Source organism: Dermochelys coriacea, chromosome 5 (assembly GCF_009764565.3).
Source record: "Dermochelys coriacea isolate rDerCor1 chromosome 5, rDerCor1.pri.v4, whole genome shotgun sequence".
Classification (NCBI taxonomy): Eukaryota; Metazoa; Chordata; order Testudines; family Dermochelyidae; genus Dermochelys; species Dermochelys coriacea.
Window position 1 is genome coordinate 72,129,756 of NC_050072.1, and position 18,394 is coordinate 72,148,149.

The 18,394-nt window shown below is 39.7% G+C and overlaps 1 protein-coding gene across 5 annotated transcripts in view; it reads right to left on the reverse strand.

Moving 5' to 3' along the window:
• The window catches only part of EPB41L4A (erythrocyte membrane protein band 4.1 like 4A), a 222,784-nt gene that overhangs the window by 51,979 nt on the left and 152,411 nt on the right, over positions 1 to 18,394 (reverse strand). For all 5 annotated transcript variants that reach the window (XM_043514706.1, XM_038402800.2, XM_038402801.2 and 2 more), the window contains 2 exons: positions 4,564 to 4,654; positions 1,121 to 1,204 (listed from right to left, as the gene is read on the reverse strand). In XM_043514706.1, coding sequence (XP_043370641.1) covers positions 1,121 to 1,204; positions 4,564 to 4,654 — 175 coding nt within the window. The remainder of the gene's footprint in view (positions 1 to 1,120; positions 1,205 to 4,563; positions 4,655 to 18,394) is intronic.

Sequence of the window (18,394 nt, forward strand, 5' to 3'; positions counted from 1 at the left end):
ATGACCAAGTCTGATGTTCTGATTGGATCACAGCACAGGTTAATTAATTTACAATATGATAATTCCCCACAGATACTCTTTGTATGAAAATATTTAAGGAAAAGGTCATGTATATGAGAGCATATGTATACTCTGGCCACAATGTCAGGTAGAAGGCAAAACAAGTGCTTCCAAAACCCCAGTTAGTATATATTTCATTATGACAGAGTGGTTTATTGCTCTTACCTAAGTAGCTCCACAATCTTTTTGAATGAGATATGTTAAAACTAAGGTCCTAACTTGGTCCATTGAAGATCACTTGGTATTTTTCACAAAGAAAAAAAAAATGATAGTAACACCATGTATTCTGCCCAAAATCCAGTTTGGGTGTTACATTCTGCCTTCCTAAATGCCCTCTGGTGTTTCAGTTACATTACTCTTCTTAACTCCCTGCCATAAATGGTTGTTTTAGAGCATTACTCTGCTCAGTTCAAGAGTTGTACTTCATCCCAGAGGTGACTGCATTTCAATGGTGGAAATTCTTTACTAGACACCATGAAAACCAGCCTATGTAGCCAAGTACTTTGGGATGGAAGGAGCTATACAATTTCAAGGTCATCATTTGACTGCTAAAATATCAAACTTGCATCTTCCCAAAGAGGTCATTTTAACATGAAAGCAGCAACATCGCAGTTGCATAACATTTCCTCTTTCAAAGGTCACAAAATCATTTTTAATGTCAAATTTACCATGAATGTAATAATATACTAAATGTTTCAACTAGATTAAGCATAATGCTTATTTCTTCTGCAAAAGTGTAATTTGCTACCAGGATATTACTTTTGTACTCTGATTTACATTACTGAAAAATAAATACATGCACTTTACGCTTCTAGCAACAGAATACTTATCAATTGTTTCCTTCTTTCCTTGAAAGGGCACCGATAAGAACAAGCCATGATGGCATGCAGAATGTACAAATGGAACCCAGGGACTTATGCAGAAATGTCAGGTAACAAGCTACACATACAGGTCTGGCTCCTGGAATGCATGATATATTGTCACTCTGACCTTACTAATCATGAATGTATTACATCAACCACTCTTGCAAATCTTTGCTATTGCATGATGTTTACCTTACCTCTGGGGGCCAGTTTCCTCCCATGGTGCACTTATTTTACTTCTTTGGGTTTCTGGACTATTTTCACTTTTTGCCTTTTTAAAGCTAAGGAAAAATACATATAAAAATAAAAACCACGACAATGATTTAAAAACACTTTTTTTTGCCCATGACCTCATGAATGCTCATTCTAGGGACTGAGGGCTTGGGGCTTGTCTGAGGGCGTGTCTACAGATAGACACAGGCGTCGACCACAGATCACTCTCCCGTCAACTCCTGTACTCCACCTGAATGAGAAGTGCAAAGGGAGTCGACGGGAGAGCGTCTCCCATTGACATAGCATAGTGTGGACACGGGGTAAGTAGATCTAAGTACATCGACCTCAGCTTCGTTATTCACCTAGCTGAAGTTGCAGAACTTAGATTGATCTCTCCCTGTAGTGTAGACAAGACCTGAGAAAACCCAGTTCTCAGGCATAAAATTGTTGGCCCTCCATCCTGAAGAACTCCTCACAGAAACATCAGCTATGGAAGTTGGAAAGAGCACCAGCGAATTAGCTCTGCAATATCATTTCTGACTAACTCTGGAAAAAACTGTTCCAAGGCAGCCAGGGATAGGACAGTGGACTCACAAGTAGTTAGTAGTGAGCATCCGACTGAACTCTTACACTACCTATGGAGGAGAAGCCATCAATATGTTCTAAAACAGTGGCTCTCAAACTTTCCAGACTACTGTACCCCTTTCAGGAGTCTGATTTGTCTTGCATACCCCAAGTTTCACCTCACTTAAAAACTACTTGCTTAAAAAATTAGACATAAAAATACAAAAGTGTCACAGCACACTACTACTGAAAAATTGCTTATTTTCTCATTTTTACTATATAATTATAAAATAAATCAATTGGAATATAAATATTGTACTTACAATTCAGTGTATAGTATACAGAGCAGTATAAACAAGTCATTGTCTGTATGAAATTGTTGTTTGTACTGACTTTGTTAGTGCATTTTGTGTAGCCTGTTGTAAAACTAGGCAAATATCTAGATGAGCCGATGTACCCGCCTGGAAGACCTCTGTGTATCCCCAGGGGTACGTGTACCCCTGGTTGAGAACCCCTGTTCTAAAACACCAGAATCTGTGCAAGATCATCTGTAATATCTCTTCTTTCTCTAAGTTTCTTTTTCCATTGCTGATTTGTACATTTTCTACTCCAGCCAAGGAAAAATGGCCAAGACTCCCTGAACAGGGTATCAGTGTCACTCCAAGAACTGGTTTCCGGTTGGAGAATGCTCTCTCGCTCTCTCTCCATTGGCTGATCATGCCTTCCCCACATCACCTACAGTTTTTGCAGCTGGGAATACTAACTTAGACTCCCAGTCCAGCGTACCACTGGATAATCATGCTAGCTGTCATTAAGCTCCTCATAACTGTCACAGCATCATGTTGCAAATATAAATGCTACAGACACTTCCAAAGTACAAACCATCAACAGAGGCTTCTAGAGAGGTTTAGAGAGACACAAGCCAGCATTTTTCACTGTAAGGGTAAAGTTTCTCACCTCCCTGATAGACTCAGCTTTATTAAGAAAACTTGGATGCTTAATTTGTTAATCTATTTTAACCTCAGCCTTCTGTTACTCCAGGTCATTGAGTTAATCATTTAATTCTAATGTAGTGTAAAAATTGAAAAGCTACAAACAAGGCAGCAGAAAAAGACAGAAATTAAATGGGGTCACTTCAGAAGGTGAATCATATTTTTCTTTATACTGTACCCATTTGGCTGTCAATTCAGATGTATGCAGAAAATCTATTCCCAACCCCAACTCGCTGCAGTTGGTGCAAATGAACCCGATAAATAGGTTCTGTCCTGTATTGGGGGACCCTCCCCCACCCATAGCATTACAATTACACAATGAGGTGATCATTAGAATGGTGACACATTTTAAATGCATGTCCAACACAGTTTTAAAAAAGAGAAAGAGGAATAATCCCAGGTGCTGAATTAACAGTATTAGAATTCTAAACCATTTCTCATTCAGAGCAGACATACATTTTATAGCTAGAGTGCTAGAGCATGGCAGCTCTTCAGATACTGGCATTATCTTCAGGAATGCAGTTGCAAAAGGGATTGAGCTCATTTAATATCTCTGAAAAGGTTAGCATTGGAATTTCATGAGAGATTACTGTTTTTTTTCTGGTTTATCTTGAATTTATATCATTTATGCACAGGTGACCAGCTATTTATTTCAGCAGTGAATGAGATGCTAAGCTATGAAGACTCAGCTCAGAAGAGTTGATAAATGATGCCTTGTAAGCATTCTTAGGGTGTACTACTAGCATGAAGTGGGATGGAGTACCAAATTGTAAATGCCTCAGAGAGGAAGTATGCTGTCTGGTCCCCATGTTCAGTAGAGGTGGAAAATATTTCTCAAATGCTGATACAGATACAAAGAAAAATCAAGGCACTTTAGGAATTTTGTTATTTACCTCTCATACTAGAGAAACTTCTCTCTTAATATCTTCTCTAATAGTGGAACAAGTCTCTATATAGACAAGTGCCTACAATACATAAGATATGAAGCCTGCAAGGAATAGCAGATATACTCTGAAGTTGTTTTAACCAGTTCTTTTAATTTAAAATGATTAACACAGTTTAAAAACATACATCAATGGGAATCTGCTGCAGGATTTTTTAGACTTTCAATTTTGTCATGTTCAGGTTTTCAGGTTCAGATTCAGGTTTTCTTTCCCTCTTCAGTAAGTATATTTCAGTTTTGAAAATTAAAGAGAATGGACCATTATAGTCAATGGAGTGTTGCTGATTTACATCAGCTCATGATATGGCCCAAAAGATTCTTAAACTTTGGTCAATATTATGCCTGGCCTTACCAGTGTCTGCAGCACAGCAGAGTGGGTGGTGGCTGCAAGGACTGACAGCAGTGCCAGATTTCCCAAGGTGGGTAGCTTGGGTGGGATGGGGCCATGCCCACCTTTTCCCCTGCCTCACACCGGAAAGAAGAGCTGGCCCGGAACAGAGGTGGAGAGTAGGAACACATGCTGCGTCCTTTCAGAGGATTTCTCAGACTCCATTCTTCCTCTGCATTCTTGGATACATCGATCCTGCTTTCTGAAGCTCCCACTGGGGCAGTGGACCTTCACCCCAACCCCAACCCAGGCAGTGTCCTTCATGCCATAATCTGGTGGGTTTTTTGTTTAAATCAAGACTGGATGTCTTTCTAAACAATACACTCTAGTGCAGCCAGAAGATAAGGCATTGATACAGGAATTACTGGGTAAATTCTATGGCATGTGTTAGGCAGAAGGTCAGACTAGGACACCATGAAGATCCTTCCTGGTCTTAAAAATCTACTAATATTTAATGTACTTCTTTTTCTATCCAACACTTTATGGGAGCTCTTCATCAGTAAGCCAAGATTAAACCTTTTTTGGTCTCACTAAACTTACCTTTTTACTGGGGAAGGTGCAATAATTTTTGTGGTTCCTTCTTTTTCCCCATTTTCCACATTTGCTGTAACGTGATTTGTGCTTTTGGATCCTGGGAAAAAAACAAAACCCCAAACCAACTTTTAATGGCTCTCCTACATATTTTGGCTACTTTGCAGAACTTTACACTATTCTATTGCATTTACTGCAGTTTGGTGAAAAACAAAAACATACAATTGCTAGAAGAACAGGAGTACTTGTGGCACCTTAGAGACAAACAAATTTATTAGAGCATAAGCTTTTGCGGGCTACAACCCACTTCATCGGATGCATAGAATGGAACATATAGTAAGAAGATTGTATATATATATATATACACACACACACACACATAGAAGGTGGAAGTTGCTAGCTTATTGGTTCCCAGACTCTGGTACATGAAGCATGTGTTAGCAATCCCTGAGGAGAAACTGATCAAAATATACTAGTTCCTTAACTTTATATCTAGCTGCACTGCATTAAAAGAAAGCTAAAAATACATTAAATACTTCCTTAATATTACCTTTCCACATAAGCAATTGCTTCAGTTCCCATAGGGATATTATGCAGCTGCAAACAGGACATGGTCTGCCCAACTATGAATAAGAGGGGAGGTGTCTTTATTAAGATGTAGTTCATACGACAAAAGAGTTGGTAATCCCTGATGTAATAACTGTGTGAAAAGAGGCCACTGAAATAATAATACAGCACAATGGATGGATCTTTTTAAAGGAAAATCTCTCAAATTGATAACTTAACATTGTTTGATGCTTGGATGATTTACCTGTATAACATTCATTATTACAATAGAACTTTGCTAATTTACACTTCTGACCGGAGAACAGCTATAAATTAATGAACTTGTGAATTGACAAGTAAATAGACAAACACAATAAACAATCAAAATAATGCTCGTGAAACTTTGTCTTTTGTTCATTTATTTTTTCAGTTGTAGTTTAGTTTCAGTGGAGTGTAGATTGGCTAGATTTTTTACTGTATTAGTTATTTATTGGTGCTGACAATGCACTCAACATGTAAACTGACACAATCCCCACCCCCAGGAATTTAGGACCCAATGTTGAGCCATGTAAGGGACTGGGCACTCTAAGCTGCACTCAGAGTTTGTTTGCCATTTTTCTGTTTGAGGAAGCACAGGCTGTTGGTTCCAAACCCTCCCTCTCCTCATACTTGTGGATCACAGGGGATCAGCCAGAGACTAGGAGCATATGTATAGAGGACACTTGGCAACAGTTTACTCGCAATAATCTGTCAGGTGCTCTCCCTATTTTGGTTCCATCCACCCCAAATCTGTGGGGCTGGAATCTATAAAGAGGCTTCCACAAAATGGGAGGAAAATGCAGCACTCCCTCCTTCCATGCCCTGCCCTTCCAGGATCCAAGGAAACAGGTTCATGGATTTATGCTTTGAGAAGCAGAGACACCGTAAACTCAGATTTATTCACACATAACACACTAGGCTAAAACAGTTAAACTCAAAGAAGTAAAAAATGTTACACTGTATATAAATTTCCACATTTCAAAATCATTAAAGGAAAAACTATTTAACCAAATACATCCTGAAGGTTTGTTACCACCATCAAGATTTGTTTATTTTGGTCACACTGCCTTTTTGGCTTCCACACTGTGCAATATATATTCACGTTTCTGGTGCCTTGTTCCTTCTGGGAACTACCAAGGAAAACAATATTTTGAATATTGAGTAAATATCTAACAGAGTGAAGTATACAGATGCCAGAGCTCAGTAATATTATTCCAAGATTTTTTAAAAAATGGATAGCATATAGATATTGTACTATTACAATGCAAGATATTTGCAACTAGTTAAGAAATTGCTGGACCTCTGGTACACCCTGTCAAGGTTCCTTCCCCACTCTGAACTCTAGGGTACAGATGTGGGGACCTGCATGAAAACCTCCTAACCTTACTTTTACCAGCTTAGGTTAAAACTTCCCCAAAGTACAAACTATTTTACCCTTTGCCCTTGGACTTCCACTGCCACCACCAAACGTCTGGGTTTATTTTTTGAGAAAGAGTTGTTTGGAAACATCTTTCTCCCCAAAATCCTCACTAAAACCTTGCACCCCCCGCCTGGGGAAGGCTTGATAAAAATCCTCACCAATTTGCATAGGTGACCACAGACCCAAACCCTTGGATCTTAAGAATAATGAAAAAAGCATTCAATTTCTTACAAGAAGAATTTTCATATAAGAAAAGGTAAAAAGAATCACCTCTGTAAAATCAGGATGGTAAACACCTTACACGGTAATTAGATTCAAAACACAGAGAATCCTCTAGGCAAAACCTTAAGTTACAAGAAAGACACAAAGACAAGAATATTCATTCTATTCAGCACAGTCTAATTTCTCAGCCATTTAAAGAAATCATAATCTAACGCATATCTAGCTAGATTACTTACTAAATTCTAAGACTCCATTCCTGATCTGTCCCAGGCAAAAACATCACACAGACAGACCCTTTGTTTTTCCCTCCCTCCACCTTTGAAAGCATCTTGTCTCCTTATTAGTCATTGTAGTCAGGTGCCAGCGAGGTTATCCTAGCTTCTTAACCCTTTACAGGTGAAAGGATTTTTCCTCTGGCCAGGAGGGATTTTAAAAGTGTTTACCCTTCCCTTTATATTTATGACACACCCTGTAAAATTTATCATTTTTAACCTGAGGCATGGTATTAGTATTGTACTAAAAATAATCTGGGTGAGACTTCTGTCTCTGTTCTCTGTACACAGGCTTTATAAAATAACATTCCCTTCAACTCACGCTCTCTCTTTCCACCTCAATGACAGTTTTAGCAGTAGTGAAAGTAGGGTGGTACTCTCCAGTACGCAGTACCGGCAAGAGATTTTTAGCGGGTACGGGGTACCAGAAAGACTTTGGGCTAGCCCCCGCCCAACGGGGGGCGGATAGGGGGCTGCACTCTGCTCCTTAAAGGAGAAGAACACAGGTAGGGAGGGCATTCATTCAAAGGCTTTGTTTAAGTTTGTTAACATATGTATTGTGCTGTTAAATTGATCAGGAGTCCTCAAGAGGGGAGGGGTGGGGTGGGGGGGATGGAAGGTGTTTAAACAGTGTTTTTGATTCTGTTTCTCCCCATTGGTCTGAATTATCCATGACATTCATACTGCATCACATCAAGTCCAAATCATTAGAGGAATGCCTCTGCCTCCACTGACTAGAGGATGTTTGGATTTTGATGTCAGACCAGTTCTGCAGCCTGATGGGAATCAGGTGTTGTCTATAGCGTACATAGACTTCTTCTTTGCAGCCTAACTAGCTTAACATGCATTTTGCTAACTGGAACTGGAGCAGCAAAACAAAGAAAACAAATGCCTCATTTTCCAGCTTTGGGGGTGAGAGAACTATAAGTGAAGATTATAATGCCGGACACTGATGTCCTTAAACAAGCTGCCTCAGGAATCTGCCAAGAACTTTGCTGAAAATATGTTTCTCATCTTCGCAACGGAACTAAGATTTATCACACACCTGCCCACCTTTATTCAAATTACGCTCCTTCTGATCTGACAGCTCAGGCATTGTCAGTTTGGACCAAATCCTGTAAACCCTTAATCATTTGATCAATCCAATTGAAGACAATGGGACTAGTTGCATGTCTATGGACCACTTTTGTGGTAAGAGTTTCAGCTGTCTGTTCTGTTCCTCTAAAAGAAGTTGTATCTCTAATTGAAATGCAATGTTTTGGTACAATACCATAAAGCAGTTTAGGATATAGTTCTACTTAAAATTTGTCTTCTAATAAGTCATACATATTATGAAATGGCTCCTTACCCAACTCCCATATTCCATATAAACAGACTGAAATACTACATATTTGGGGGGAAAGTGAGTAGTTAAGCATGCTGATGTTTGTATATCCAAACACCCATTTCAGCATTGTACTGGAAAATATAGCTGGAAGAAAGTTTAACAGCCCCAATTGTTTTCTGTGTTAATCAGTGTGAACCTGAAAAAATTACATGCCTTCTAAGAGAAAAGAATCAGTCCACACTTACTGAAAAAAAAATTCCTTCCATCTGGTGTTCAGAAGAGCGCTACAAGACACTTAAATAACCTCATGAGCAGAGGGCAGAGAGGTTTCCCTCCCACATTATAACCAGCAAAATAATAAATAATAATAATAAAATCTCAAAGAGGCAGAGTTTCACAGATTTGCAAACCTAAAAACCTGTGTTATGCTTTAAACCACCTTAGCACATAACTTTTTAATGTTTATAAACCTGGTCACTGCAAAGGAACACTGAAGCCCATTAACCTGAATGTGTGCCAGCCAGTATGCCCTCACTGACTAAAGGTGCAGTCACACCTGAACAGCTAAAAATGAACCTTACCCTTTTAGGTTAAACAGAGTCATGTCTCTAGCTCCATCTCTGTTGTTCCATAATAGATAAAACTCTAGTGGGGCATGGTGTTGGCACATAGGGTCTTAGGTACATGGTGTGATTTTTCAGAATCTGTTTTGGAAATAGCCATGTAGGTGAAATAGCTGGTACTTATGATTATGCTATTTCTATGCATGTATATTCATCTTGGTATCTGAAGTTATATTAGCTATGTTTACTACATGTTTGCTCCTGTGGTAACGCCCACAAGGTATTTAGCCAACACATGGACAAGTCAAGTTGAATGGCCCATTAAGAAACATTAGCTCATAATGGACCCTGGAAAACGCCTGTCTACACTTAATGGACTTTTTGGTGAATGTTCTAACTAGAATATGGGTGGGGGTGATGGACATGTAACTTGCTCATGTGACTTCAAACACCATTGTTCACAGTAAAAACAGATTTCCCTTTACTTGGCACTTGGCAGAAAAGGCCCTGGCCTGGAAACATATCATTTTTTGCCTCTTTCCTGCTCCGGCCTTTGGACTATGAACATATACTAATGGGAGCATTCTAACCAAGGGACTGAGGACTTTAAGGTAATCTGGAGCCTTCATATTTCCTTGATCCTTTGCAGATAGACTTATGAGTTGTATATGGTACAGAAACTATTCTAGCCTCATTGATTGCTGATTTCTCCCTTGCAATGGACAAAGATCAGATGTCTGTTGACTTTCTCACATGAATCAGCAGCCTTTGATACCTGTGGTATAAGCATCATAGCCCTTGTTTGCGTGGTTTTATTCTTTCCTCTCCAAATGTCAAAGCTTGTTCCCATTGAACTCAACAGCAAAACTCCTTTTGATATCAATCGGAACAGGGTTTAGCCCCAAGAGATAATCAATTGATCAAAATCACATTCTCTGATCTGTCAGGCATGTTCTGCCAGGCTGATTTTGATTGCCCCTCCTGTATGTCATGCTGAGGAAAACAACAAAACAATTTGGGTTGTAGTTCTATCAAGATGTACACGGCACATACAGTTCTATGCCTCTTTTCCATCAAACTGAGATGGTGCAGCATCTTTGCTATCCTAGTGCCTGGCGGAGAGCAATACTTAGATAAAGGCAAGCTGGCAGAAGCTTAGTTTGGACATAAGGGAAGCACTGATAATGTGTTAAGGGAAAGTGGAGTGATTGTCCTTCCTATCCTTCTTTCATTTAAGAAGTTTTCAATTTGGGATGCTGCTGGATCCTCAATGACACCTGGAAGCACAGGTGGCACCAGGGACCCAAAGCATCATTTTAAACAAATGCAGTTGTAAAATTTTAAACAGGTAAGGAGGGTGTCAGAGGGGATGGGGAAAGTGTGGGGACCCTGGAATGGGGGCCAGGTCGCATGGAGGGTCACGTGGGGAGGTCACATGCCCTCCTTTGTGTTCCTTCCATGAGTGCAGTACTGGCAAGAAATGATTTCTACTTGCATCACTGAATTTTAGTCACCTCCTACAAAGCTTATCTTCAAAATTGTTCTCCTGAGACAGAGTACACACACCACTTTGTAAATCAGTTCCAGGTAGGGCTCTTGTATTGTACATCGAAGACAATGCAAGATTTCAATTTAAAATTCTTCACACTGCTAGAGATTGATTGACATCTATAAAACTACTCATAAGGAAACACTAAGTTTTGTGTTTGGAAGGAACAGCTTTTATAGCATCCTGGTATGAAATAATAGCTCTTTTCAGGGTTATAATAACTAGAAGTAATGTTTAAAATTTAGTGAGGGCTCATTTGTGCCTTGTAAGCACACCCCACAGTAAGGATCAATGCAGAGAAAAGGCACCAGAGGTAGCAGTGAAAGGAATTCTGCACCCCAGCGCTCCTGGATGTGCAAAGGCTAAGCACCCAACCCTTTCTGGGTTACAGTTTACTATTTTCCATGCAACTTTGCTGCCGGGTGATTATGGGAGATGGAGCCAAGGCCCTTTCTCCTCCCCCGGTCCTCTGTCTCCCCCAGGGAAGTAAGGAGAGAGTAGTCCTTGCATTTCTCTGAGGGCAAAGACTGTGATTCTGCCTGCCCTTTACTGTGGTCACACAAGCATAAGGATTAAGCAGACTCAAGCCCTAAATAGTGAAATATGGAACAGGTGCAATTTACATTTGAAGCCATTTATAAAAACAAAATGTAAGACAGTATTTAGGGATTCTAAATATGCTCCATTTTATAAGTAATTAAAGAGAGAACCGAGAGTAAAATCTATTTGAAGAGGTCCACATTCATCCATGCAGCTTAGTTTCTATTTTCTAGTACAGGTTAATAGGGATGATGCTACAACAATCACTTGGATTGTGAAAGAATGGGGGAAGGGAATGGGAGAATAAAGGAGTTAGAAAAATCAAAAGACTCTTCCTGACTTAGTCTGAATATGAAAACCACAGAAACACCCTCCCCGAGCCCAACCTTAATAAAAGAATAAATACTACAACAAACATTTCCTCTTTGGAAGGTGCAGCAAGAGATCAAAATGTTTAAGGTCAAAATAAAAAAGGTGACATAGTAAGAAAGGTGAAAGGCATTAGTGAAAGGGAGCAGGTTGGGGCATTAATTTATAGGGAGTTAGTGGTGTTTGGCTTGATTAGTTTTGTGGGTAGATGTATTAGCCTGCCCATGCCATTAAAAGTACGTGAGATAAAAAGGTCACCATTCAAAGCTAGCACACTGTAGTTAATGTCACGTCATCTAACATTATCTAGGCATATCAGGATCGTATGAGTGGGAGGAATCCATTGCAGGCCTGTCTGACTGCACTTAGTTCCAAGAGATTGATATGCATCCTGGCTTCCCGAGATATCCACACACCTTGTGCCATCTGATTGTCCATGAGGGATGTGATCATGATTATCACTATGTTGGGTTCATCTACCAGGTAAGTGAAGTCCTGACATTGATGGGGATTGTCACTATACTGTTCATCCTGTGACTGTCTGGTGTATATACTGAAGGGAGCCAGATTTGTTGAATATGGAGATGCAGCCCGGTGAACAACGTTTTAAGGGCCAGACCATCGACAGCTTGTGTGCATTGGTCAGTTACCAAGTTATGGTCAGGAGACGAATAGTTGGGTCAGGGTCAGGCACCAAGTTGCAGGTGGGAGGCAAGTAGCAGAGTTGGAGCTAAGCTGGGAATTCATGGTCAGGAACTAGGGGACAGACTGCAGGCAAGTAATAGAGTTGAGTCAGAAGCTGGAGTCAAGGATTCACAGTGAGGCAAGTTCAGGAGTGGAAGCAAGTAGCTTGTCTGCATCATTGTTCAGACAGCTCCCCATGATGTCTTCCTGGTATCTATACCAACTTGAGCCAATCAGTGGGCTACAGGGGACTGCCACTCAGGTCCCGCTGGGTGGTACTTCCTGAAGTGTCTAGCCCAAAACACCCATGGTCCCAGATTCTAGTCCTGCGGTTCTTACAGGCATTACCTAAATACAGGAGGCCATGTGGCCTAGCAAAAAAAGACAGACACAGACTATCATTCAGGGTTTGAAAGTGACCTAGTTTATCAAACTGCTCTGGGTATGGAATTTGTCTACAGGGAGGTAGGCCCTTGCTGAGATCAAGTCCAGGTTTGCCTTATAAAGTCTATGAGCTGCATGGGAGTCAAAGTAGACTTTTCCATGTTTATGCAGATTCCCAAGGATGCCAGCAGGTGGATAAAGGACAAGGTTGCTGACTGAACTTCCAGATAGAATCTGACTGTTAGAAGCCAGGTGTCTACATACAGGAAGATGGTGTAGCTGTTTCATCTCATCTAATCTGTGTTGCCACCACTGAGAAGACCTTGGCGAAGAGCCTTGATATTGTTGCCAGACTGAACAGGAGCGCATCCTGAACTGGTAGTGCTCCTGTCCTATCAGAAACCTGAGAAACCTTCTGTGGGATGGGTGAACGTCAACATGAAAATAAGCATCTTTCACGACGAGAGCTGCAAAGCACATCTTTTTCCAAGGAGGGAATTACTGATGCCAACATAACTATGCAGAATTTTAATTTGTGAATAAAATGTTCAGCTGAGATAGATCGAGAATGGGCGTCCATCCACACTTTTTCTTGGGTACTATCAACTAGCTGGAGTAGAACCCATTTTCTTGATGCTGAGCTGACACTTGCTCTATAGCCCCTCGCTCGAGGAGTGTCCAGCTCCTATTGGAGGAGCTCCTCATGAGAATGGTGCCTAAAGAGGGGCCAGGAAGGAGGTTTTGGAGGAAAAAAAAAAAAACTTGATGGTGTAACCAAAATGGATGATACCCACTTGTCTATTGTTATAGCTCTCCAGTTGCAGGCAAAGTATTCTAGGCACCACCAAAGGAAACTTTGGAAACTGGGGGGATGGCATTATTGTTACGTCACAACTCTCGAGTGTCCTGTCAAAAGTAACGATTGTCTGGTGGATGAAGTCGGGTGGCTGTTGAGGTGGATGGGGCTGCATACTCTGCCCTTTGTACCCTTTGATGCTTCTGTGGCAGTTCATATAATTACTGGTGGTAGAAATTGTGATGTGGTTCTGGATACAGAATGGACTCTTGAAAAATTGTTCCAACACTAATCCTACTGCTATGAGTTATCTGCAATTATTGGTGCTTAGATACTAAGGTAATAGGTATCTTGGAAATATCTTCGATATATAGAATCCTTTCATATCTGAATAGCTGCAGTTTTTCCTACCTTTTGTCCAATAAAATCTGAACTTTTTTTTGCATTACTGAACTTTCTGACAGGGTTGAAGTACATGGTTTTATTTGCTTTTACAATAATCCTTATTATGTCAACTTCTGCTGTGGAATATAAATAGATTATTCAATTTTAAGAACCCTAAATTTAAATAACTTTACGAGTCTTGCGGAATCATTCACTCATGTCTGTTTTTTTATCAAACTCAGTCCCTTGACATTATCCGAATATAGTGTTTGTATTTAAATCCACTAATGAGGAGAGAGCATAGTGATACCAAAAGGAAAAAAAACAACTTTCTTGGAAGTTCACACACTGTGCTGTATGTTATTAACCAGAATATTGAAACTTGATGGATTTTTATATGTATATGTTTTAGAAATACCCAAGGTAATTAGGACATAGTCTAGACAACTGGTTGACAAGTTTAATTTTTAAATTGGAACTACCTGTTAAATAAAAACATTAAATATTGTCCTAAACCAATAGTCTCCTGAGTTTATTTTTTCTCTCAATTATATATATACAAAGTAAAAATAGCCAAATCAACATTTTATCAAAATTTGTATTAAAACAAAAAAAGCGAAGTTAGAAAAGTATTTCACATCTTTTTGAATGTCATTTTACAAAAAGGTAAAAATCTTACAGTTTCGATAGAAGTGTCAATTAAAAAATGACCATATTTTCAAAATCGAGAACTAGGACCTTTCTGTGGCAACATTTCTTAGGGTCACAAACGAATCATACAAAACACTTTTTAATGACTTCTGGTACTGCTACTTACTCAACAATATCCTCCTCAGAGTGGAGGATATTCCAGTAACTAACTTTTATAAATACAACTCTGAGTAAATTTTGTCAACATTCACTTTGAGCAAAAGAACAGCTTTCATAGTTTTCATCCTCATTAAACTTTTCTCTTTACTCCAAACATTGTTCATCACATTGAACACTCAGTCTTGAACAAACATTTTGTAGTTATTAAAAAAACATTTTGACTGATGAACTTCAGTCATCACAAAAGAAGTTCCCAGGAAACTGGGACATCATATAAAAAAAGAGGACTGTCCCAATTTTACCAGGACTGCAACTTTAAGCAGAGAATTTCCATGGCACAAAAAGAGAGTTTGGTAAAAATAGCTCTACCATTGCAAGATGGAGATATTTGGAATGATTCTGAGTCCCATATCAGTATTACACCAGTATAACTCCACTGGAGTTTCTCTTCATTTTCACAGGGGTAGGTGAAAAGATAATGAGGCCTTTTCTGCTCAGTACTTATCTGAATTGGGGAAGTGTCTGAAATATGGATCTGGGCACAGTGACTACTCAGAGATCGTGATGAAAATGTGATTTCCTAAATCACCTATCATCTCAGAATCCCACTCTACATACTACTGAGTACATCCTATGGTGAGAGAACTCAAATTAAACAAAGTGACTCTGGCATCTATACCCACTGTTGTCAAATCTCATGATTTCATCATGAGTGTCATGTTATTTGGTATTTTTCTTAAACTCCCAGCTTCTGGAGACATGTTCTTCCATGAAAATCTCAGTATTCCTTTAAAAAAATAGTTCTCCCCATACCTGCAGAGCAGGGCCGGCTCCAGCGTTTTTGCCACCCCAAGTGACAAAAAAACAAAACAAAACTAAAAAAACCAACAACCTTGCCGCCGAACACAGAGGTGGAGTGATAGGGCGAAACGCGCTCTGATGGAGCGGCCGCCAAATTCCCGCCACTGCCAAGGGTGGATTGCCGCCCCAGAGCCCGACTCCTGCCGCCCCTTTACATTTGCTGCCCCAGGCACCTGCTTGGTTCGCTGGTGCCTGGAGCTGGCCCTGCTGCAGAGAAAAACTTGAAAATCTGACTTAAGTGTCAGGCTCAAAAATCAGAAGGCTAAAATAAAAAACTCAACATCTATTATATATGTAAAAATTCCTTATTTTTAAGACAATGTCATGATTTGTTGGGCCTGACTAGTGCTTTTGAATGTTTGGGGTTGACAATATTGCATACAACAAATGAGATGTGCCCTGTGGTATCCCATGATAATATATAGTCTTCTCAGGTGAAGGACTGTGCCTGAATATGTGTTTGCACAGTGCCTAGTAGATTAGGGCCCTGATCCTGAAAAGACAAGGTATGGTACAGCAACATAAATATTAATGGCCTGATCTTCCAGACCGCACCTAACCTAGGCTGCTCCCAAATCAGAATGGTAGCATTTTACACCCACTACTTTGCACAGGTGTAAACATCTGTGCAAGGCACTAGTGAATCAGGTCCTAAAGCAATAATACTAATGTATTGTAAACTATGCATTTTCATTATAGAGTAAACCAGAATCTTTGGGTAGCAATAGATGGGGGTCATATAAACATTGTCTCAGGGAGAATACCCCTAAGGAACTCTTATAATGGAACACTTAACAAAAAGGATAAATAACCTTTTCATCAGGCAATCTAGTCTCCAGCATTTTGAAAGCTGCACAAAATGCCATTCTGATCACAATAGAGTGCTATAAAACAATGAGGGATCCTGAACACTGCTCCACTGGTGGTGTTTATGATTTATAATCAGAGCAAAATTTTACTGTAACCCTTTCCCAACTAAATTAAAACAGAAAGTGGCTAAGAGCACAGCACAGTCAGCTATTCATACCGCACACTTGAGCCTATGAAGGAAACTCTCATTCCTAACACCAAACCTAACACCAAATTAGAAAATTAACCTTGCTTGTTTGGTCCCAACAGCCTGGAGTGCCAATTAATTTTGTGAGTGTTTAGCGAGGAGAAAATCTGTAGATTCTAAGGATAAAGAAAAGAAATTTGTTTTTTCTCTCTTTTTAAAATTAAAGTACAGTGATTAATGTGTATGTTATGCTCTTTGGAATTTTACTGCAGTGTTATGGCTCCAAATTCCAAAGTAGAAAAAAATCTAATAGACAATCTATTTAATAAATGAACAAACAGTGGTTAGTAAACATTAACTACTGTGGTCAAACATGGCCCATTTATTTTCTAAAAACCCATGACTTAAAGTTTTATAGAAAAAAATATTATAAAGAAAATCAACACTAAGGTCTTGATTCTGACCTCATTTATACTGGTGAAAATCACAGCAACTCCAGTGGAGACAATGAAGATACACTGGGATGAAACCAATGTAATGGGAGATCTAAATAAGATCTTTATACTTAGCTCATAGTTCATAGATTACAAGTATCTAGCATATGTTTAGAGCACCCAAATCTCCTAATATGCCTTGGCTACTAGCATTTTATGAGTTGCAGTAAAACAGATAATTAAAAAGCTGACTTTAAAAAGTCTTTTAAAGTCATTCACTTTAATGGAACAGATACACATCAAATACACAGAGATTAAAGCTTCCTTGTATGATTTTTCTCTAATACCTGAATGGCTGACATATGTAAAGTTTTAACAAAGGGATAATAAGAGGGATGCTTTTGTACAGCTTTAATCTGGTTCCTGAGAAGATAATCTGCCAGGCCAAAACCAAACTGTCTATCCCATCAAGAGAACCAGATTGTTTTTAATTAATATTTTTAGGAATAAACCTAAAGTTTCCCTCTCTTCACTATGTACCCCCCCCAGATCTCCATTTTAAGCCCCAAATATATTTAACAAGCACACACAAAAATTAAATGTTTCCAGCATTATCCTCTCAGCATCTGCTCCCACTCTTAATATAGGGTTCAGTCACTGGCTGCCATGCTAATGACTTTAGACCCATGTAATAATGGGCCAATGTGACAACAAAGTACTATGAGCCACTCAGTGTTGCATGGGATTGCTAACCCTATCAGTACAATGGTGAGAACAATAGGAAATGGACACTATGTGGTAAATTCAATGTTTTTATATAATCAGCCATGACAATCAGCACAGGGCCACTAAAGCAGTGGTTCTCAAACTTTTGTATTGGTGACCCCTTTCACACAGCAAGCCTGAGTGCGACCCCACTTATAAATTAAAAAAATGATTTTATATATTTAACACCATTATAAATGCTGGATGCAAAGCAGGGTTTGGGGTTGAGGCTAATAGCTCATGACCCCCCATGTAATAACCTCGCATCCCCATGAGGGGTCCCGACCCCGAGTTTGAGAACCCCTGCACTAAAGGAATGGGGGGGGCGGGTGGCAGAAAACTTTATTTTTATGAGATAAGGGAGGGAGTACGGATTTTAAGGGCTAGATTGTGTAATTTATAACAGTCCCACATTGGAGGGAATGTGGAGCAGTTCCCTCCCAAGGGGAACTCCAGGATAGATTGTGGCTCAGGAAACACAGTCCCATCCAGAACTCCCTGGTGTATGGGGGAGTGTGCATAGTGCACCATCCCTAGCCATGGCTCTCCATCCTGACCACAGGAGCTCTGACTGTGCCTATCCCTTGTACTGGGGGACACAAGCACCAGGCAAAAAATAAAGCAAAAGTTAAACCGTCCCCAACTGGCTGCTAACATAAATGGTGCTTGGCACAAAACACTATCAGGAATATATAATTCATATGAGGAGACAGGCAAAATCAAGTCAAATAAATCAGTGTAATATGCTAAGCAAAGCATTTTTAATTCTATTACGCCATGTCAGAAAATATAATACTATGAATGGTTAGTTATCATGACAACTGGTACAACTGCATAGACAATCCAGGAAGTTTTTGGAAAGCGTAGGGGACAATTTC